The sequence below is a fragment of the Scheffersomyces amazonensis genome (assembly GCF_036850825.1).
Source record: "Scheffersomyces amazonensis strain UFMG-HMD-26.3 chromosome Unknown RJT21scaffold_1, whole genome shotgun sequence".
Taxonomy (NCBI): domain Eukaryota; kingdom Fungi; phylum Ascomycota; class Pichiomycetes; order Serinales; family Debaryomycetaceae; genus Scheffersomyces; species Scheffersomyces amazonensis.
Genome location: NW_027042741.1, coordinates 2169972 through 2193196, shown reverse-complemented (window position 1 = coordinate 2193196; position 23225 = coordinate 2169972). Strand labels below are relative to the sequence as shown.

General features: G+C 30.4%; 10 protein-coding genes across 10 annotated transcripts; 2 read left to right on the top strand and 8 right to left on the bottom strand. All coding sequences in view use genetic code 12, as the record gives it.

Moving 5' to 3' along the window:
* Nucleotides 1–331: 331 nt before the first annotated feature.
* On the top strand, nt 332–2626 carry RJT21DRAFT_117687 (kinase-like domain-containing protein). The gene has a single exon (XM_064880797.1). The coding sequence runs from the start codon at nt 790–792 to the stop codon at nt 2455–2457; it is 1668 nt and encodes a 555-aa protein (XP_064741365.1). The 5' UTR covers nt 332–789; the 3' UTR covers nt 2458–2626.
* Nucleotides 2627–4749: 2123 nt separating this feature from the next.
* TPK1 (cAMP-dependent protein kinase catalytic subunit TPK1) lies at nt 4750–5964 on the bottom strand (the record flags this gene model as incomplete). Its single annotated transcript, XM_064885268.1, has 2 exons — nt 4750–5753; nt 5802–5964. The coding sequence occupies 2 exons, from the start codon at nt 5962–5964 to the stop codon at nt 4750–4752; spliced, it is 1167 nt and encodes a 388-aa protein (XP_064741364.1).
* Nucleotides 5965–7893: 1929 nt separating this feature from the next.
* Nucleotides 7894–11811, bottom strand: RJT21DRAFT_79936 (uncharacterized protein; the record flags this gene model as incomplete). Its single annotated transcript, XM_064885241.1, has 4 exons — nt 7894–8225; nt 8283–8423; nt 8487–10547; nt 10632–11811. 4 exons carry the CDS (start codon nt 11809–11811, stop codon nt 7894–7896), a joined length of 3714 nt encoding a protein of 1237 aa, XP_064741363.1.
* Nucleotides 11812–12016: 205 nt separating this feature from the next.
* On the bottom strand, nt 12017–12940 carry RJT21DRAFT_14020 (bifunctional 4-hydroxy-4-methyl-2-oxoglutarate aldolase/oxaloacetate decarboxylase). Its single transcript, XM_064883368.1, has one exon. The coding sequence runs from the start codon at nt 12848–12850 to the stop codon at nt 12113–12115; it is 738 nt and encodes a 245-aa protein (XP_064741362.1). The 5' UTR covers nt 12851–12940; the 3' UTR covers nt 12017–12112.
* Nucleotides 12899–14083, bottom strand: RJT21DRAFT_117684 (uncharacterized protein). The gene has a single exon (XM_064880796.1). The coding sequence runs from the start codon at nt 13918–13920 to the stop codon at nt 13030–13032; it is 891 nt and encodes a 296-aa protein (XP_064741361.1). The 5' UTR covers nt 13921–14083; the 3' UTR covers nt 12899–13029.
* A 39-nt stretch (nt 14084–14122) lies between these two features.
* Nucleotides 14123–15038, bottom strand: RPA34 (DNA-directed RNA polymerase I subunit). The gene is given in 2 exon segments (XM_064880795.1): nt 14123–14230; nt 14249–15038. 2 exon segments carry the CDS (start codon nt 14993–14995, stop codon nt 14213–14215), a joined length of 765 nt encoding a protein of 254 aa, XP_064741360.1. The 5' UTR covers nt 14996–15038; the 3' UTR covers nt 14123–14212.
* An 822-nt stretch (nt 15039–15860) lies between these two features.
* Nucleotides 15861–16966, top strand: RJT21DRAFT_14024 (uncharacterized protein). Its single transcript, XM_064883369.1, has one exon. The coding sequence runs from the start codon at nt 15951–15953 to the stop codon at nt 16875–16877; it is 927 nt and encodes a 308-aa protein (XP_064741359.1). The 5' UTR covers nt 15861–15950; the 3' UTR covers nt 16878–16966.
* An 88-nt stretch (nt 16967–17054) lies between these two features.
* On the bottom strand, nt 17055–17615 carry RJT21DRAFT_80543 (uncharacterized protein; the record flags this gene model as incomplete). Its single annotated transcript, XM_064885255.1, has 1 exon — nt 17055–17615. One exon carries the CDS (start codon nt 17613–17615, stop codon nt 17055–17057), a length of 561 nt encoding a protein of 186 aa, XP_064741358.1.
* An 816-nt stretch (nt 17616–18431) lies between these two features.
* Nucleotides 18432–19808, bottom strand: MIR1 (Mir1p). The gene has a single exon (XM_064880794.1). It carries the CDS (start codon nt 19577–19579, stop codon nt 18665–18667), a length of 915 nt encoding a protein of 304 aa, XP_064741357.1. The 5' UTR covers nt 19580–19808; the 3' UTR covers nt 18432–18664.
* Nucleotides 19809–20000: 192 nt separating this feature from the next.
* Nucleotides 20001–22162, bottom strand: CDL1 (Cdl1p). The gene has a single exon (XM_064880793.1). The coding sequence runs from the start codon at nt 21939–21941 to the stop codon at nt 20127–20129; it is 1815 nt and encodes a 604-aa protein (XP_064741356.1). The 5' UTR covers nt 21942–22162; the 3' UTR covers nt 20001–20126.
* Nucleotides 22163–23225: the final 1063 nt, after the last annotated feature.

The window sequence follows — 23225 nt, the reverse complement described above, 5'->3', positions numbered from 1 at the left end:
AAATATATGAATATTAATTATTTAGTATTAATGGAGGTATATCATAAGCCATCGTTCCCTAGATGCTTCATAATTTTTTTAGTACATAATTTTATTTAGAAATGTAAGGTTATCTTGATAGTTATCTGCAATACTTAGTTTATTCTCTATATAATTAAAATGTGTTATTATGTGTTATTATGTGATAGATCGTCATTAGTAGTACTTCGATTGCTATTAGTAACTCCACGATATCTCGACCACGTGACCGCATCTTAGCCGATGGTATTACCCCATTATTAATTTTGATCCAGTACTATGACTATAATAATTTAGACTTAATCAGTAATAATGGGGCTATTTCGAAGTAGTTCTAAGTCAAAATCAAAAGACAACTCCCCAGCACTCAAGTCTAGTCGATCAAATTCGCTAACTTCAATAACGAGTCAATTATCCAATTTAAGCATTAGTAAATCTATCACTGCGAATAGCAATACCAATATCACTAATGGTAATGATACCAAACCTAAATCTCCTGCACCCATTGACTCTAATTCAGAAATTGATTTAATATCTCAAAGATTAAAGAAAAGAATCAGTACTATAGTAGAAACGAATTCTGAAGCTCAACTGATTCATTCAAACGAGACATTATACACTAGTGACGAAAGTTATTATGAAGAAGATGAATTATCAAATGGTTCAGATGATAATGATAGTGATGAAGATGATCATGTGAACGTAGTTAGTCATAGTCACTATGAAAAGTCTCATTCCAAGACCCAGAGACATTCAACACTAAATGCATTAATGAATTATTGTGGAATAGACTACTTCGTTTCAAATAAACAACAGTTATCTGAACTCGCTAATCAAGAATCCAAAAGAACATTTTCGTTGTTAGATGAATCTTGTAAAATATATCCGATTCATGATCGTCACCAAACCATCATTAATGAACCTCAAGTAGAATTAATTGATCGTATTCGGTCCACAATCCTTCAATTAAAATCTCAATCCCTATCTCACCAGTATCAGATCCTACTGACTCATAAGACCCTCTATTCCAGATTTGGAGTAATTAAGGATATCCTAGGTAAAGGTAGTTATGGAATCATTAAGATTATAGATCCTAATCCCAATAATGTATCATTGTCAAACAATGTACAGCATAAGCTTTATGCTGTAAAGCAATTCCAACATAAGAAATCCCCCAAAGAATCCTTTGATCAATATGTAAATAAGATCCTATCAGAATTCATCATCTCATGCAGTTTAAACTGTAAGCATTTAGTTAAATCCGTTGATTTGATGTTAACAGTACCTGAATTATCGCATCGTCGTCAACAATCTTCGGACCTGTTAACTTCATTACCTTTATCTCCTTCAGCATCGCCATCAAGATCGTCATCATTGTCTCGATCATTATCTCCAGACTCTGCCCTTCTTCGAGGCCCTTCACCTATGACAACAAATGATGGGATAAATCTTATCACTGAACAATATTACTTTAGTCAAGTAATGGAATGTAATCGAGGGGGTGACCTCTTTGCATATTTGGCCAATACTGAGGAATACCCACATTCAACAATGTCGTTGTCTGAGATAGACTGTTTCATAAAGCAAATTGCCAAAGGGCTACACTATATGCATAGTCATGGTGCAGCTCATTGCGACCTCAAGCTTGAGAATATCTTGATCAATTATAAACGAACAAAATCATCAGATGGCCCTAATAAAGCCAAGTTAATATTGAAAATTAGTGATTTTGGTAGAAGCTATGTGTTTAAAACTAAATGGGAAAAGAGTGAAGAACTTGTTAGTAAATCAAAAGGACCAATTGGTTCATTACCTTATATATCACCTGAAGAGTATGATATGTCAAAATCAAAGGAAATGGCCCTAAGCAAAAAGGATTGTTGGGCATTTGGAATTCTCTGTTTGATTTTGTTTAATATTAGAAAGTCTTATTATGACGGAGATGGCTTTTTTCCTCATATTAATGATGATGAAAGCAACTATAAGTCTAACATTGACAATAATCCTAGAAATAGTGATGATGATACGAGTGACTCCAATGACGACGATTCAACAGATTTGATTGGAAATTCGCCACGGACTGTTTTCCTCTGGGAGACAACAGAATTAAAACATCATCATCGTTACTCTCGTAAGGGCCAAATTTATAAGGACAAGAACTTCGAAGACTATGTAAATCATAGAATGATTGCTTCATATAGTGATCAAACAAAAGAATGGATCATACAATCTGAGGGCACACATAAAGCTATAGAGAATCTTTTTACTCCATCACAATCACTTCATAATGATATTGATGATAATGATCTTAACCAAATTAGAAAGATGATAATTTATAAACTTCTTGACATTGACCCTGACACACGCATGAACATGAGCCATTTCTTAAAGAGTGATTGGATGGATTCAGTTGACAACTGTATAGAATATTCCGAATAACATCGTTAAGCTATATATAGATTAATAGAAGCATACATCGATATAAGTAAATCATATTCTAGAAAGATGACGATGAATGGTTATCTATATTTAAACTGGACAGTGTAATACATTAATTATGTTTAGAGCATAACTAATACACTACATTCCGATATCTCAAACATTACCCACTTTTAGGAGCAAACTTGGAAAACATTTAGTATTGATTCTTCATATATTCAAAACAAAAGGAATGATATCAGCAATGTTAACAAGAAATACCAATTGAAATATTCGTTTTGCAAGTTTTAGTCCTTTAATAGTTTTTTTAATCCATCATCAAAGATAACCACGTACTGTCATTATAAGAATCAGCCATTATTGCAAATTTATATTTTTTGCAACTTTCTTGAAATCTTAGAGCGAAAAACTCCTTAATTAAGGAAATTTAATTTAACATAGTTTTTGTTCATCTTCCATTTATTCAACATCAACAAATAAACATGATAGAGAATTGAATATAATATTACTTTTAGGGGATTATCTCTTTCACGAATTTCTTTTAAAAAACAAAGAGCAGAAAATTATTACACCAAATGAATACATAATTAAATAGTGAAGAAAAATCCTAATCATACAACAAACCAATAATGAATTGAAACCACATACTAACGTTCAAGAATTAAACTTACCTAACCACAATTGGAAAATGAAAACATATTCGATTAATTCTTGTGCCTTTACCAAAGTGAGATTTTATTATTATTATTTTCCTAACTTTTAGATTAAAACAAAAAGATCACTATCTAGCCCCATAAATCATACTTATGAACTACCAACTTTAAACTCTTGAAATTGATTTTAATCAATAATCCAAATCAATCAAGTGATCACAGATATTTATCAAATATTTGAAAATATAGCTAAATTCCCTAATTCAAATTGTAGTTCAGTTACACTCAACTCATCAGACAGTTTTTCTTCCTTCTTATTATTTTAGAATGTAACATTATAATCCACTTCCCAAATATTCTTCTGATTTCACGAATTCAATTATCATTAACAATAAGTATTGCAACTCAGTTCAATTGGCAAGCCAGAGAGACCCTTCCTCTTTCTCATACTAAGACGTCTGGTATTGTCATATCATTAGAGGTTAGATGATGGTAAACCAACATCTAAACACCTCCACCTATGCCCAAAAAACAATCAGAAGTACGAACATGTTTTCTTTTATATTGAACAGACAGTTAATAGTTCCCACAACTAAACCTGCCTGAATTACTTTTGGAGGACATTTGTGCTTTCCCAGGGCTCAGTAGTCCTTTGTCCAAGAATAATCCATGAAAAGAACAATCATACAACTTCATATGGCCCCTAAATGACAACCCATCGCTTTTCCTAGAATCAGTTAGATATTCTTCAAAAACTTACCGTTTGAACCTTCTTGCAATAATTGACTGGACACAGATATGGGAGAGCTCCATTATGGAATACTGTTGATGAATGGCTGGGTATAACAAATTTGGGGCTAAGCGCTGATTGCTGCGAATCGAAAAACAAAGGGGTATTTACACAAAAACTACTATAAACTTACGGGCATATAATAAGTCACGTGTTTCAGACACTACTCTTGTAAATACTATTCTTTCTTAATATATGTACATATAGAGTTAGTTATTAAGCTTTATTGAATTACATTTGATTACCTTTGTATAAGAAAACAGCCTAAACAAAGACTTTAAAATTTCAAGTGTTATGCTAACATAATATTAGCATATTAGCATAAGCTATAAAGTTTAGTTCTTATCGTATCAGTAAAATCTAATCTTAAAATCAAAATCCTCCCACGAACATGTGTGATGACCCCCCTACTTCTGCAACTAGTCTTTGATTTTCTTGACTCTTCTCTATCCTTGATTTATATTTTCCAAAAAAGGGATAAAATTCACCATAATAAATCAAAAACTATGAGTGTGTTCAGGAACTTTTCCTCAAATAACTGATCTATTCTATTTCATAATATGCACACTATTCAATCAAGTTAACATCTTTGATCAGCGTTAATTATGCTTGATTGGTTATGGGGAAGGGACTTCCAGTAGCACAAATTCCCACCAAATCGAATGTAAACAGAGAAGACTTACTATTTGCAAATATAAAACTCCTCCTTTAGCCATTAAGTGTACAAAAACAACACAAAGAAGAGGAAGAAGAAGAGAAGGGAAAATAATGAAAGTACGTAAGAAAGAGATACATTATATACATATATATATATAGATGGGATAAATAAAACCTGTTCAATATACTCCTCTAAAAGTCAACAAACAAATTATGGAATGGATCATCTACACCAGAGATACCATAATCTAAATCTTTATCTTCAGGATATCTATCAAATTGAGAAGTATCACCTACTCCTGATGTGATTGGTGGCTCATATGGAGTTTCAATATCTCTTGATAATAATCTTTCCCAGATAACTTCTTTAAACCATGGATGATTCTTAACATCATCTGAACCACCTTGTAAATTACCTAATCTTTGAGTTAAATCTTTAACAATTAATTTTTGTAATAAATCCAAAATATCAGGCGGTAAATAATCAGGAAATGTTATAGTTCCATTTAAAATATTTTCATAAGTCTTCATTGGTGTTGGATCATAAAATGGAGTATAACCAGTTAACATTTCAAAGATTAAAATCCCAAAAGACCACCAATCAACTGATTTATTATAAGGTTTAGTAGTTACAACTTCTGGAGCAATATAATCAGGTGTACCACATAAAGTATACGTAACATCACTAACTTCTTTTGCAAAACCAAAATCAGTTAATTTAATATGACCATTTTTATCTAATAAGATATTTTCTGGTTTTAAATCACGATATATGATATCCAAATTATGTAAATATTCAATTGCAAGAAATACTTCAGCAGCATAAAATTTTGCAACTGGAGTTGGGAATCGTTGAGATTTTCTTAATAATGAAAATAATTCTCCACCTTCTATATAATCCATAATCATGAAAAGGTTATGACAATCTTGAAATGTTCCCCACATCCGTATAATAAAAGGATGTTGAGCTAATTTCAACATTCTTCTTTCATCATTAGTATGTTCAACTTGTTTCATATTTACTACTCTTTCCTTTTTTAATGTTTTCATAGCATAAAATCTTCCATTATGTATAGATCTCGTTAGATGAACTCTACCGAAAGATCCTGTTCCTAACGTTCGTAAAATTTGGAAATCATTAAGAGTATATTTACCTTTAGTAGTAGTATCTCGATTAAGATGCTTTGAAGTTTTTGCTTGTTGTGAAATTGATTGTTGTGGTTGTGATTGTTCTGATGATGTACTTGTAAGTTGTTGAGGTAAAAGTTGCTGTATTTGTTGATTTTCAAGTACTGGAGGTGATTGATTTACATATATATTCTGTTGTTGTTGTCTCTTTGCTAATTCTTCTAGATCAATATCATTTAGAGACCTTATACTGGTTTCTGTATTTTGCATTGAAGTCATTATAATTATAAAGAATTATGAGATGAATTGATATGACAATAATAATAAATTGATAAAAACAAAATGCTTTAATAGAATTAGATAGATGGATTGATTAATGATATAATACAAAAAGGTTGACAACAATTATTGATAAGGAGTAGAAATAAATAATGAACAATTAAATAAATAGACAAATAAATAATAATTGCAGAACCAGTAAGTTAAATGTTCTGCTTAGTCTTTGTTGCTTTGCTTTGGATTGCCTGATGGATGGATCTATTATGTCTGTGGCCGCACTCACAAATACTTTGCTAAGCAGGATAGATAGGAAGGTATATGAAAATGTATATGATAGTAATAGTAACTGAACTTAACACTTCACTACAAGATAAGTTGAATGATATGATAAGGATAAATAAATGATACTGAAATAAAATAAATCCTATACTATATTAGTTAGACTTGTATGTTCTGCCTCGTATACGACTAATATGATAACTTCTTAATCGCAGTATTGCAGCAAGTACAGATGTTAGAAGTCCACTTAAAATTTATTAATACTGTTCTTGCGTACTACCGATAAATTTGCTTCTTCGATACTATTTTCAATGGTACTTGAGTGTTGTTACTAATTCGAATTTGGCATGTCACCACTGCTCTGCCAAAGTCCACTTTTGGGTACTGTTTTGGTGAGTGGTTTTTTTTTTTTCTGGCAACGGCTTTTTTTTAATGAGCCTGCACACAGACCCACATTCATAACTACAAAATTTTTTAACGTTTCTTTTTTTTTTATATAATGTATTGAAGAGCTGTCAAGCATTAAAGAGGCAAATGTAGAACAGTATTAAAGGCTATTACATACATACTGTACATGAGCGTATCAGTATAATTTACAAAAACTATTTTTTACTAATACCATTACTCTTTCATAGATAATATAATGTATCGATAAGATAATGTGGGTGAACTAAATTTCTGTAAGCGAGGCGAGCAGAGTAGAGAGTGCAAATCGATAGTGGAAAGCCGGGATTTCCAAGTGTTAATAAAATATATATTTATTATATTCATTATAATTACTAGACTATAATAAATTGCATCATTAATATTTTATATTTTTGGGTGAGATCACATTAACCACTTCTCGGTACGATAGGTAGCCGTTGGCGGATGCTTACCAAGTAAAATAAGTTATGAAATACAAAGGTAGTAAAAGCGTTAAATTACATAATTACTTCTATTACTGTAAAGCCTTATTGTTACAATTCAAATCTTAAAAAGTCCCACTACCTATACACTATTAACCTGTCTGTGTCATTTCCTATTCGGGAAATGGATCATCTCAAACGCATCACAAAATCGCATAAACCCATCAAAATTTTTCCGAATTACTCCCTGTTCGGATACTCCAACGTATGGTTACACTAACACTACGTAGTAACTGTATTACTTACGTTTATAAAAAAAAAATTGTACACATTGTATAAGAGAATATATTATATAGTAAATCTATTTGAAAAATATTTCTCACAAAAGTATCGCCATTGTATTAACGGTATTTGAAAAATTTTTCAATTATTAATGTCTGTGCTGTGGTGTACGGTGCTGCGCTGTGCTATGTTAAACCCCTATTTTCTCATTGATAAGTAATAAAGCTTTGTTAAAATCCGCTTAGTTACATATATCAGGCATTGCAGGGTTAGTAACCTTAGTTATTTTGAATTTTGTTTAATAATTATATTGTAAATAGGCGCGATTCTATCTATTACAGGCGGAGCTCAAGTCTCTATTAATTTAACACAAAAATTACGTATGCATAATTCCTGGTTAGAGTTAATTAATTATGAATTATGTAATAATAGTGATATAAATAATAAAAACTAATAAACCATTAGTTATGATTTTTTTTGGCATATGTATGCAAATAAATATTATGAGGCATCTTCATACTTAAGCTATCCAATACTCTCTAGCAGTTTCTTCATCATCATGATCATCATCATCTACTTCTTCATCTTCATCCTCGTCTTCATCATCATCATGATCATCTTCTCCTTCAACATCTTCATCTTCGTCGTCATCATCTTCTTCTTCTCCACCTTCTACATCAATGTAATCTGGACCGTATTCATCATCCGATCCATACCCATATCCTTCCCCTCCTCTATTAACATCGGGTAATGCAACATTTCCACCAGCTCTTAACCTTCTTCTTCTTCGTCTACGGCTTTCATCATCTTCATGACCTGCTTCTTCATCCTCACCGTTGCCAAGACCCGCATCTCCAATAATAGCTAAGACACTATCGGATGGACCAATTCGATCCTTTAATTTATCACTACCGACACTTCCACGTCCGCGACGATATAATAATGTAGATAATTGAATATGTGCATTCTTTAACTTTTCCGATAAATTATGACTATTGTAAACATCAAATCGCTTAGGACTATCATTCAAATTAGTACTATTTGTTGAACCTTTATTTGACTTTTTAGATCCTTTGTTACTACTGCTAGAAATAATACTGGTGCTTGCACCACTAGCGACACTTGAACTCTTACTATATTCATTAATGAGTCTAATAATAACATCTTCAAACCCAAATTGTTGTAATAATTCAGCACGATCAGTTACACTCAACTCATCAGACAGTTTTTCTTCCTTCTTATTATTTTCATCATCATGCTTTTCATAACCATCAAAATCTTCCAGTCTTTCTCTAACTGATTCAGAAGAGTCTTCTAAAAAGAGTCGCCTATTTGTTCCACTAGTGGTTATTAAACCTGACCTTAATTGAGAATCTTGAACTAAATCAAAAGAATCATAATTAGCCGAATCATGACCTCGGAATGAATGAGTTGAAGATCTCCAAGTTAAATTAACAATAATACAAACAATTGATAATTTAATTTCATTTAAATTATTATTAATAAAGATCTTCTCATTCAAACTTAATTTATTCAATATCTTTCTAGGAATTTGAAATGCTAAGAATTTTAACCAAAGTTTAAGTAAATCCTTATCAGGGAAAAATTCTCTTTGCATAGAAACAACAACTGCATATCTATTATTCTCAATAGAATTAATAGCTACAATCATCTTTGAATAATCATCATTTAAGATTAATCGACTCAAATATTCATCATCATTACTAATAGTACTAGATGAATTTTTACGATTAACTGCAAATATCTTTGTCGTAGTTATATTCAAAATAAGAAATTCATACCATTTTTTGGGTAAATTATATTGAGGATATTTACAAACCAAGTCATTCTCATATGTTTCAATTAAAATTGTATTGAAATTTGTTGATCCTGCTGTATAATTTCTTAAAGTATCAAAGGCAATTAATTTCTGTTGTAATCTAAGTCGTTTAATATCGGCAATTAATTTTTTATTCTTTTCATCATTTTCATTTATATCATTATTATTGTCCTCTTCTTCTTCTTCAATAATTCCATATAAAGTTTTTAATAAGATTTCATTTAATGAGAAATATTGTAATAAATCTCTTTTATTTTCATGAACTTCATTATACATAAAGTTCTTAAGAATATAAAGAACATTTAATTGAATGATATTCTTTTGATAAATTTCTTCATTAGTATTAGAAATATTATCTCTACTTGGATCATGACGTTCATAAATAATTTTTAAACTTTGTAAGAAATTATCATATGTAACAATGATATACCGGAAAGAACTAAAATCTAAAATGAAATTAGCAAGTAATCCTAAAGTTATTGATTTATTAGTCATTTGAATTTTATTATATCTTTTAACACTGGTTATTTGTTCATCTCCATCATTTCTTAAAAAATGATTAAAATATTGATTCATAATATCAATTGATTCAAATGATTTTAATATCTGTAAGAAATTAGTAATTAATCCTCCACTAGTCTTTCCTGATTCATCTTCATAAATAAAACTATTTAAACTATTACATTCAACAAAGAATGTTCTTAATGGTTTTATTGATCGAGCTAATGAACGAATCAAATATAAACAATTAGTATATAATGGATTATCAATTATTGAATTAATAATCCCTAAATTTCTACCAAACCATGGTAAATCTTTACTAGTAATCATTTTATTCTTTAAAAGTTTATAAATTAATTGAATTTCTACCAATAAAAAGTGATAATTATCAATAATTTCAAAAATCATTTGAGCAAATAATGGATTTGCCTTTGTTAAATCATTTGAATTAATTACTCTAGTTCTATATTCTTCAATTGTTGAAGTATAAACACTTAATAATAATAATAAATCCGCACTACTATTAATATGTTTATCTTCATCATTTAGAATACTTAATAAAATTGTAAAATCAACTATAGTCTTACCATGTTTAGATTTCTTTTTTAATTTATTAATTATCATTAAAAATTGACTAGATCTAAATTGAATTTCTAATTTCTTAACAATTTTAATATCAATATTAGAATCTTTAATTTTATCACTTAATAAAGGATATTGAACACATAAATCTGCCAATATTCTAGCTGGAGAATACAAATACATAGGTAATACTAAATTAGCAGTATTATTATGATTTGATGAATGAGTTAAATTCCGATTATTTTTCTTAACTGAATTTTTAGAATCGGATTTATTATTATTATTATTATTATTGTTATTAGTACCATTATGATTCTTACCTCCCTCTAATAAACTAGAATTATTATCTTCTAATTCTAACATTTCAATTATTTTAGGAAATAATTTCTTATAACTTTTAAAAATAATTTGATCATCTACTTCATCAGATGGTCTTAAATTATTTAGATAAAAGTATATTAAATTCAATGCAATTAAACTAATATTCAGATTATCTTCATATTTAACCAATAATAATAATGAAATATATACTTGAATAGTTAATACCACTACTGGAGATATCTTTGGAGTCAGGGATGATGCTAATTCCATTAATATAGAATAATCATTCTTTTTCAGATAACTAAAAATTTGGGCTGTACATGTCATAAGTTCAAGTAAAAGATTTAAATTAATTCTTGATTTTAATATTGATTTATTTAATTCAATATTTGGAAGGGTTGAATCTTCAAAAGCCAATTGATTTAAAATTACTGAATCTTGAGAAACATTAGGGAAATGAATATCTATTAAAATAGTACACTCATTTGATAATCTTTTTAAAACAGCCGTTAATAAAGTTTTAAGAGCATTATTTGATAATTTATTGGTAGATAATAAAATAGGAATTAATCTTAACAGTTTAATTAATAATGAAGAATCAATAACAGTATTCATTTGATTAGAATCAGTTATAATTAATAATGTAGTAATAAATCTCCATAATTTTTCAGAATCTACATTATGATTTCTAATATTTGATAATCCAAGGAATATATCTAAACAATAACTCATAAGATTTTCAACATTCTTTAGTATTTGAGGATTATCAATATTTGGGACAAATTTATTAAGGAAAAAATTTAATAATTCAATAGTTGGATTTATAACATTTTCTAATGATTCTAAACATATAGTTATATTAGAATATTTCTTTGTATTAACTTCTGTTATAAATGAACATAATATATCAATTATTACTGCTCTCTTTTCTAAATCTTGTAAGAATTCATTATCTTTAAGAATATTTGAAGTTGAATTAGTTACTATAGTTTCAATCAGATTATTAAAATCTTTAACTAATGATTGTATAAATTTAACATCTCCAACTAATTTAAATTTCAAATCCTTATTACCGATAAGGGATACTCTTAAATCAGTTAATTCTTGATATGTATTACCAGTTGAAAATTCATATTCTTCGAATTTCTCTTCTTCTCCTATTGAACTATGATTACTTTCTAATTCTAACGGCATTATTTATTATACTTATGCCTGTTTATGAAACTTTAGTTGAATGATGTAATCTCGATGGGTCCGGATTTGTCTGCAGATTTATGTGGAGAGCATATTTGAAAAGGGAAACACCCGTACCGCAACACTATAAAATTAGGAATATGTGGAGCACTCTCCGATCTGATTGCATGTATAAAGTCAAACGATATGTTATACCACTATATACTAGACTAATAATACGTATGTTACTATATCATTAAGTAGATAATTAAATAAATAAACAAAATAAATAAATATAATTTTAAAGTATATGTATACAAATCTAAATCTTGCTACGCCAATATGTTTGGGCTTCCTTGGCTGGTTTACCCAATTTAATATCTTTACTGACATTAGTATCAGCTTCAACTCTTTTAGGTATATATTCTAAGACTTCCGAAAGCTTTTCATTGTCTTCTAATTTAACAATCCCATTCTTATCACCAATTATATAATCTCCTGGATTAATAGTGAGGATATCATATTCTTTAGAATCTTCTATTGAAGAAACTTTAACCTCAAGTGGGACATTAATTCCTACAAGTTTAAGTAATGGGCCTGGTGCACTAGTTCCAACTCCATATGACCAAACAGGATACAGTAATTCTTGATGTTCATCTAAATCTCTAATTCTACCCAATACTACAGACCCATTGGCCTTAAGATATTGAGCTCTAGTAGACATTAATCCTCCATACATAGCATTGTTAACTTTTGTATATGGAGCTGAAATCAATTGAACTGATAATGGTAATCCAATTACAACAAAACTACCCTCAGGGACTTGATCTATATACGATACTTTAATCTCAGGTCTTGGATCTGATTTAGGAGCATATAAAACTGTATATGCTTTACCAACAGATGAAGTGGCTGAAGATGAAGAATGTGATCTTTGAACTAAATTTGGAATAAACCCACCATTTTTAATCCCAATTTTGTTTAAAGCATCAGAAACATCACAGGGAGTGAATTTCGACAAAAATGTATAAATTTCCTTACTGGTTAATTTGTTAGACATTATTTATTACATATAAATCCTGATTGGATAAAGAAATTAGAGAATTTAAAATCAACCCCAGATATTGTTTGAAAAATCATATGGCACAAGTGCGGCTCACTACCCTAATATAATTTTTATTAGATACTATTTACAATTTAACGTCTTACTATGTATGTGTGATGACTATTATTTTTATTTTAGTCATCTAAACTGATTCTACTCTTTAATTTCTTATACCTTGAATCCCCTATTACTTCACCCATATAATCTAATTCATTTTCATTTTCATTTTCACCTTCTTTAATTGCTGTTGCTCTTATTATTGGTTGTGCCTTATGACCTATTTCATCTTCTTTAACACTATCTTCAAGTATAACTGTATTTTTAGCGACTTTAAATCTTGTACCTAATTCATTAAGAAAGTTAGGATGTAATTGATAATCCAATATAATTGAACTATTATTGATTTTAGGATCATTCAAATCATTAAGAATAGCAACTAATGTACGAGGATGTACCATAGTTCGTATGATTTCACCTCCATTTTCTTTCTCATTTTTATGTAATACTTCTCTTTCTTCCTGAGTTAAATAATTAGGATCTTTTGATGCTAATAATTCTTCTTCACCAAGTTTAAACATTTCTCGTCTATTCTTCAATTGTTTCAAGGCTATTGAATCTTCAATATTAGCTGGTGATGTCATTGAAGTAGAATGGATCTGATCTCCTAGACGATTTATAGATTTTATGAAGTCTTCACTTGGAAGTGTATTATTATTATTATCATAAGTAGAAGTACCTGAAAAATGAGGATCTTGACCATCTTTACCAGCTGGAGATACTGCTGAATTGGATGATGTTTGACTTCTTTTATTCAATTTTTTAGCTAGGAATTTCGGGTCAAACTGAATATTATTACCATTTCTTGATAATTCTTGTTCTATAGAATGTTGTTCGAATTGCTGTTGAAGTTTAGTTGGAGGTAATTGATTTACTGTGGCCGAACGATTGACTTTGGCTGCAACCGAGTCAGATACTACCGTTTTGGCTAGTTTCCTCGAACCTGATTTCGATACAGACGATCCCATAATATGGTCAGTTGTTGAATGTTCCGTTGGTAACTGGATATATCACTTTATGTAGTACTAATTCTAGTACTGAATATGGCTAATTTTTTTTTTTCTGGTGGTCTCGCCAAAAGATCGATCTCTGAAGATGCTTAACTACGGAAAATACAAATTATATTAGTATAATATTATAATATATAAGATTGGTAATATACAGATAATACTTTATGATTTACATGCAAATGATATTACTATACTTTAATACAGATGATATCAGTAAAGAAAGACTATGAAACACTTAATCCTTTTGAGATTAAGACTTTTCCTTCTTTTCTTTCTTTTCCTTCTTTTCCTTCTTTTCCTTTTTATCTTTCTTTTCCTTTTTATCCTTCTTTTCCTTTTTATCCTTCTTTTCTTTCTTTTCTTTCTTCTCTTTTGTTGGAGTTTCAGGAATAGAGGCAGTGGATGAATCAGATTTATGAAGCTTAGCTTTCTTTACTACCTTACCATCTTCATCTATCTCCTTAGCTTCTTCATAATCTTCAGCACCATACCCAGTTGGGAAATGTCTCATTCTTAAGTTTTCAATCTTTTCGACATTTTCTCTAGGTATCACGACTTTATCATAATCTATATCAGGAATTGAAATCAATTCTCTTATGTTGTAGTATCTATTAATTTTTAAATTCAAAGGCTTAAATTTAGATTTAGAACCTTTACTTTCATTTATAAAGATAGAATATGAATCATCATTGTTTTGTTGTTCTTCCACTTGTCCTTCTTCATTAAATAATTCTTCATGAATTTGGTATGATAATTTATCAACTGAAAATGATGATTTATCATTAGTAACAGATGTGGATGTGAAGGAAATAGGTAAACTCTTCAATTGATCTAATGGAAATCCTTTAGGAGTTTTAATTAACCAAACTTGTTTATTATCTGTTGGTTTAGTAAATTTTGTAGATTTAGATGAAGATTTCACATAATTCTTGGGTGGTTCATATTGAGTTTCTTGATCACTGTCAAGGTCTGACTCAACATCAGACTGTCCAACATATTCTTGAGACTTAAATGACTTAGATTTAACGGCCATCTTTAATTCCTCAACTAATCTGGTATTTCTATGTAATTATTAGTACTTAGGGCATCATCATCCTCATCGTCTTGTATGAAAAAAAATTATGTGCCATAATGGACCAGTTGAAAGCAGGTGATCTGTCACATGACGTTTTGGAATGGAAATGAGAATACTCAGATCTGCGCTTTAACGTATTACATAAGCGTAACTACTTCCTAAACAAGGACGCTTACATAATCGTAATATATTTCCTAATTGGGATTTTGAGATTCTTTCATGCATAGAAATAGACAGCAAGACGATGGATGCATAGTAAAGTTTCGTACAAGCTCGGATAAAGATGGCTGTGTTGAAGTGATTCACATTGAAATTAGTGATAACACCGTCTGTGTCTCAATTGTGAATCAATTCAATTGGTTGACTAATATACTCGATGGATTATGGTTTCCGTAAGAATGTGTCTCGGGATTATTTCCGATCTAAAGCCAACTAATCTCCACCAATATATCAAAGGAGAAAAATGAAACAATAAACGTTTATTATAATTGTACTAATTGAATGACCTTATAGATTCAATTTATAATTCTAAAAATATTCAGCTCCCTAACATTGAAAAATCATTCGTATTTAGTCATGTAAATACCGATAGGGAACAAATAATATTTTACAGGCTAAAAGTTCCAAATAAAAAATATGGCGCAAAGCAAAATTGTACAAGCCTCTTGATTTCGATTTTGCAGGAACCAAAATGTGGAACGGCTCCTATAGCACAAAATTCATTTGACCTATACCTTAATTATTGGATTTGACGTTTGTTTGCCTGAACCTTATATTATCAAAAATTAATATAAATATACCTGTAGAATCCACTGGTTTTATAGATTTTTTTTAGTCTTATAGTTGTTACCATATAAAGTATTATTATCGTTATTAATTATTACTCATATTAATTAATTTTCTAAGAACAAAAATGGCTTTTAAATCTCATGCTTCAGGTATAGCCGCATCTGTTTACCTTGCAATCTATTCTATTTTCTTTGCATTCACTATCAACATTGTATTTAGAGTTGGTTGGAGGAGCTTTTATACGGCTTTAGCTGTATATGGTATATTTAGATTTTCAGGTCAACTTTGTGCTGTGGTATTCTCTGTTTTAGGTTATACCTATTGGCAATGGTTGGTGGCATATCTTGTATTCACCGCTGAAGGATACTTTATGTTGATTTTAATATCATACTTCTTGATAGCTCAAGCTCAAGAAGAATCATTTGGAACTTCATGGATTGGACCTTCTAAGAAAGATAGAAAGAGAAATGCGGAATTGGCTACCACCAAATTAGGCAAACTAAAAGCTAAATTCCCAATTGCAGTTATCTTCCATTTACTTTTGATTCCTGCCAATGTATTGATTATTGTTGGAGGATCTCAATTAGCTGGTATATCAATTCAAGATGCAAATAATGAGCTGAGTAAAGTTCATACATCTAAAATAATGAGAACTGCTGGTCAATCTGTTTTCTTGTTTCAAACAGTTGCTGCTATCGGATTCGCTTCATATTGCTATTTTGTTGAGAAGATCAGACACATTAATATATATACCATATTTGCAGTTGCTCCTTTCATTACAATCAGAGGTATATTTGGTATTCTTTCAATTTACATCCAAAAGATGAATTATTATGATTTTACAAATTATACTGTTGAAGGTTTGAGTTCATCATTTGTGACGTATGAATACGTTTTAGCAACAACTATGGAGTTCGTAACTGCACTTGGTTATATCGCTAATTATTATATAAGGGCCAACAGAAAGAAAGGTCAACTAGAAAAAGTTCACTTGATGGAAGAAGTTAATGATACTGATGAACCAACACTTGAAAAGAAAATCGAAGCTTGATTACAAGTGATATATGATTTAAACATAGTAATTTTTTTCAAAACTGTTATTTATTGAAACTAACTTATACATTTATATACTGATAATACAAGACTCAAAAATTTACGAACTGCTACTTAAATCAATCTTAAATCAAAATGGAAACGGAAACTATAATAAAACACAAAAGAACAATTACTAAATTAAGATTGGATTAGATTGAGGATTGTAATTCACAGTAGAATCAAGTTGAACCTTCAAAACAATTTCATAGCCTGTAATATTGTTAGGACATGAGCATTCAGAAGTTTCATTTGCATCAGCAATATAAATACCATATTCACCAAGGTATCCTTCATCCGAACAAGCTACAAACAGACTTGAATTCTCAAATGTTAAAAGAGAATTTGTAATAGCAAATCCACTGGAAGCTTCAACATCAGTATTATTTGTACTTGTCAATTTCCCATCTTCATCAACAACTACATTGATATTTACTGGTTGCTCGTTTTCTGTAGAAGATATAGGCATATTCAATGCCCAATTCTCAGCACCATTGATGCGTCCAAAGAATGCGTTTGTATCAGAGCGTAATTTCAAATCAACTCCATCAAAATAAACAAGATTGTATCTGAATTGAGCTCCATCATGAAATGCAATCATGGAAAATATTGGCGAAGTTGGTTGTGATGGAACTGGAATAGGAGCAGAAATAACCAATGAAAGGAAAAGCCCAACGACAGTCAATAGTAAAACCATTTTGTTCATCTACCAGGAATATTTATAAGTTAATTCTTACATGTTTTAGATTACTACTATAATGACTGCTATTTATACTTAATTTGAATTTTCATCGAATTTCCCATCTGTTGATTCATGTATTTGAAGGTATAACGATTCCAGTTGATTCTGCTGACTGACTGCGAAAATCAACCTCTAGACTATCGATAAATAATTTTACATCCAACTTAAAATCTTTGTACCATGTTAAAGTTAGAACCCTGGCCTGGATGATTCTATATTAGCCAGCCATTTTTTGTGAATGGTCGGCAGCACACCTTCATCTGCATCAGGTCACAGGGACTCGCCGTTCCCCTTTAAATTATTGGATCTATACCCAAAAAGAGTAAAGGGTTTAATAATCAGAGCCACTAGCCAGCAATGCAAGTACAGCTAAGTACTTCAACTCACTTACTATATATATTTCTATTAATGGGGGATTACCTAACTTGGTTACATTCATGATTAGAAAAGAATGGGGAATGATTGGTTTGCAGCAATTGGAAAGGTGTGATCCAGATCACATGTTGCATTGATCAATATAACTCCGATGAGAAAATTAGAAAATCTAAAGCACGTGCCATAAATCCGAATCCGAAAGAGGACTCAGACTCATATGGGCCCCCTTACCGCAGTACAAAATACTTAACCGCCGGGTCTGAGCTTTATGACGCGCGAGATGACAATGGCATCTCAAATAAAGCTTTGGGGGAGATATCGGATTGAGTTTCGTCCGATAAAGTTCGGTGAATGTATTTATTAAGTCTCTTGTTTTGATGGTAATTATGGTCGGATTAGCCGAATTAGATGAATTACGGTAATTATACTAATTATATTCGATCTATTGATGACTATTTAAACATTTTATAAACATGAATATGTACTACTTAGTAACACACTAAATAATACAAAACACTAAAGGCAGAGATGGGTGTAAGTTGTGATGATATGAACGTAATGATGAATATATAACAATTAACATTTTTATATGATTAAAACTAAGAATTAATTAATTAACATTAATTAGTCTATAAATCAACGGCTGGTGGACAGTTTAAGGTTTTCTTTAAAGAACCGTAAATGGTGAATTGTAAGGAGGTTAAAGTACCAACCATAACCAATCTTGTTGGTAAACCAGCAAAAGAACCAGTAACACCTAATTGTTTAGCTAATTGAATTAATAAACCAACAGTAGATTGACCTGGAGCCTTCTTAGTCTTGTTAACCTTAGATAATAAAGTATCAGCAGGTTGAGAAACAATAGCAGCAGCACAACCAGCAATGATACCAGCACCTAAGTTAACACCAGTAGCAGCAGTAGAGGATAATTCAGATTTTGGAGTTGGGATAGCACCGTAAATGGCTTCAGCAGCTCTTTCGTAAACTAAGAACTTAGCAATATTATAAGGAATTTGTTTGAATAAAATTGGAGTGAAACCATTGTAGAAAGATCCAACACCTTCTTCTTTTAAGATTCTTGAGAAACCTCCGATTAAACCGTTGGCAAAAGTTGGTTGAGAAACTAATCTAATTCTAGTAGCTTCTAATGGACATAAAGCAATATCAGCAAAGAATTCAGCTAAAGCAGCAGAACCAATGTAAACACCATTCTTATAACTCTTAGCAGTATCATAACCTAATTGTTCAATGAAAGTCTTTTTAAATAATTCGTAACCACCGAATTTGAAGGCACCTTGTAAAGAATAACCTAAAACAGTTGGACCTAAACCAGTTAATAAAGCACCAGCACCTTCGGCAGAGATAACTTGTCTGAAAGAACCAATCATACCTTTGTTATAAACAGTTGGTTCTAATTGAATTCTAGTTTTAACAACATCAATTGGAGTCATAGCACCGTGAGTGACACCACAACCCATGGCACCAGCTAAGGCAAAAGAAGCATAATCACCAATGGTGAATTGAGGAATAGATGGAGTAGACATTATTAATGATGAGAATTATTAATATTAAATATTATTAGTAGTTATAAAATCTATTATAAGAAATTAAATTATTATATGAATAAATAAATAGGGTTGAACTAAAGAACCAGTCTAAAGATAGAAATCTGATTGGGATTGAATTTATAAAAGTTCGACTGAATTGAATCGGAATTGAGATCAATTTGAAAAAGAAAGAAGACACTATCTCATATATATATATCTTTGAGAAAAATTTTAAAATGTTTCGTTGATCGGAAATTATTTGTTTTAATTCGTTAACATTTTTCCATTCGGTCGAAAAAGAAATTTTTGAAAACGTTGAGACATTCCGGCCTAAGTCGGAATCCGATTTTTATTGTGGTAGGGGTTCATTTTGCGCGAATTAAATCACGTGAACAAATACATACAAACTCTTTGATAAGGCAACTGTAGTATTACTAGACTAATTAAAGTTAGAAGCAAAATTAAAGCTAAATTTACAGTAAGAATAAGAATAATATAAGCTAGAGGTTAGAGAAATTACAATTTGCTCAACTCTTTCGTATTCTTAGAATGATTGACCTAATCCCAAAGCCTCTAGTGCAGATCTATTATTTAATGCATCCATTGCAGCCTTTTGACTTGCTAATTTCTTATTACTCTCAAATCCTACCCCCAATTTAAGGTTTTGTAAGCCTCTTGATGTAGCATTAGTCCACACTGTAGCTTTACACCCATTGGGGATAACATCATATTGATATTCTGGTTGCAATTTAATTCTTCCCAATAAGGCATATAGAGTATTTTTCGCATCTTTATCAACTTTACCATCTAAGGTTGTATATGGAGGACTATATGCAATTGGAGCAACATATGGTTGAGGTGTACCAAATGTTGGTGATAACCCTGGTGATGATCCCCTACCATATAGTTGAGCATGTGGTACTATTGAAGATGATGAAATCAGGGCAGTAGATAAGGGTGGTGAGTGAGTTGATAATGAAACAGGTTTAAAAACTGGCAATTCATGGGCTAAATGAGGTGATTTACTATTAGTTCTATAATATTCATCCTGTTGTTCTTGTGTGAATGGTTTTATTATTTCAATATTATCATATGGATCATATGGATCAGTATTTTCTTCCTTTTTATCATCATTATTAACAATGTTATCAGGATCAGATAAATTAGTTGAAAGTAAAATTCTTGTTATTGTAGCTCTATGTTGTTCACTACTGAAAATTTCATTGGCTGCATTTAATTTTGCTTCTTCAAAACTTTCATTCGATGTACCAGTAGTAATTGAAACATTATTAACCAATACTTGTGCAACATATGGATTTGATTGAACTTGAACAAATTTTAAATTAGCATACTGACTAGGAAATTCAGTGAAATTAGTAATTTCTGTAAATAATAATTGTAATTTACCTAATGCAATATCAGTTCTAGCTTTAGTAGCTAAATTTGAATTCATTTCTTGCATAATGGGTGCATACAATTTCTTTATCCATAATCTTACATAAAATGGACTATAATTATCAATTGATACTGCTCCAACATATGCTAAGAATAAACGACTAAACATTTCTAATTTTGAATCCATATCAATTTCTTTTGATAAGTTATATTTTAAATGGTCAGCTAAATGATAACCAAATGCAAATTTTGTTAAGACTTGAGGACTTAATAGTTCATATCTAAAGAGTAATAATTCTTCTTCGCCTAATTTTGGACATGATTCTTCCAATAAATCTAGTAATGCTAATTCTAATACTGATCTACCTCTAATGGCTAATTTACCATTATGAGATTGATTATAATCCTTCGCATTTGAATCCAGTTCAAGAAAATCTGAAGGTTGTCTATAAGATTTATCAGTATGAATTCGAATTAATAAAACATCACTTGATATTACTGGTAAAGTTGGAGGATAAGGTAATAAACCAATTTGTCTTTCATCTTCCAAAAATGATTTATTACCTTCTTCCGTATCCTTTTTTAAAATTTCTGCTATTTCATCATCGTCATCTTTTGCAGGAACATAATCAATAAAGAAATTCACATATCTATCAGTTGGTCCAGTATTTTGTTTAAAATTTATCTTTAATAAAAGTTGTAATAATACTAATTGATTAAAATCATACAATTGCTTTAAACGAACTGCCACTTTAATATGAGGTGAAACCATTAAAGTTTTCAATTTTTCGGAGAACCTCCTAAATTCTGGGTCGTCATTACGAAGTTTATTAGCTAATTCTCTAAATTCTTCAATACTAGGAGTTTTGGCTAAAATCTGATTAAATGTTGCTTGTAATTGAGATATAAACCCCTTGACCAGGTTCATGTCCTCAAGCCAAGTGATTAACTCTTTATCAGACATTTTTTGATAATTTATATCTCAATTCAAGCAATCTAAAAGAAATACAACAAATTAGTTGGTAAAGGTTTATATGATTATAGAATAGGTAATACAGTACAACAATCAGGCTAATCTAATCTCAGTTCTTACTTCGGACACTATCAACTGTATCAGAAATATGACAATCAGAGATTACCACTAACTTGATTGATGGATTGTTTGATCCTTTAGTTTTACTTCTAAAACAAGTTTGAAACGGTTGTAAAACACCTAATCAATGTGCTGCCATTTTTCTCTCCTATAGGGTTCGCTTCCGATTTGGTAACTTCTACACGACCTCAAAAACATTTAACCCTTTTCGATGGATAACAGACAGCTAATAGTAGATCATGTAACATTTTGCAACATGGTATTGATGACCAATTACATGGGAAAAGTTTATGGTGAATAAGTAACTATTAACGAATTAAGAAAAATTTAGAACGATCTCATCGTACTACTTGTTACTTTCCTGGGGGTACGACGCAATTCAGTCAACTCATCAACTTTCTGACTGCAACTATAGGAATCCTAAAAACTATAATGTACTATAATATACATCATATTACAGTAATTTCTGTAGCACTGGTCATTAACTAAATCGTACTATCTACTACTATCTACTACTATGTACTAAGAGCCAAGCAAAGGGCTAGAATTTCTTTTTTCTTCTTATTTTTGCATTACCTTCTGAGCCTCTTTGCGACTTCCCCAATTGGGTTACCGACTCTGCAAAGAATTGAAAAAAATTTTAGCAGTCAGAGACAAGTTTGCTTTTAACTAACGCAATACTTCTGTGAATTACTTAGAGTCTAAAGGAACGATAATAACCAGGTAGTGATCTAAACATACCACTAATCATTTCCATATATTCCTTCGTTTTACAATATCACTTTTGTTGAATTTTGAGTTTTTGGTTTTGGTATTCCCTATCCATTTAAAGCATCACACGATACTATGTCCAACTGACATAACCTAGTCATATTATTATTATTTTTTTTATTCCAAAGATTGAAGTTCATATAAGCTAAGTCAAGCTATTCATCTAGGAAGTTTTATTTTAGTAAGAAACAAATTAAATTAAAAGGTTGCAAATTCATTTTGAAAAATTTTTAAGCGATGGAAAACACTGCTAACTATTACGACGAAAACTATGTACCTGGTACTATTAATATTTTCTCCATTAAAGATGGTGAATCATCTTCTTCTAATGGTAGTAAACCTTTAAAGAAGACTAAAGATGGAATTATCTTAATGCCTCAACCA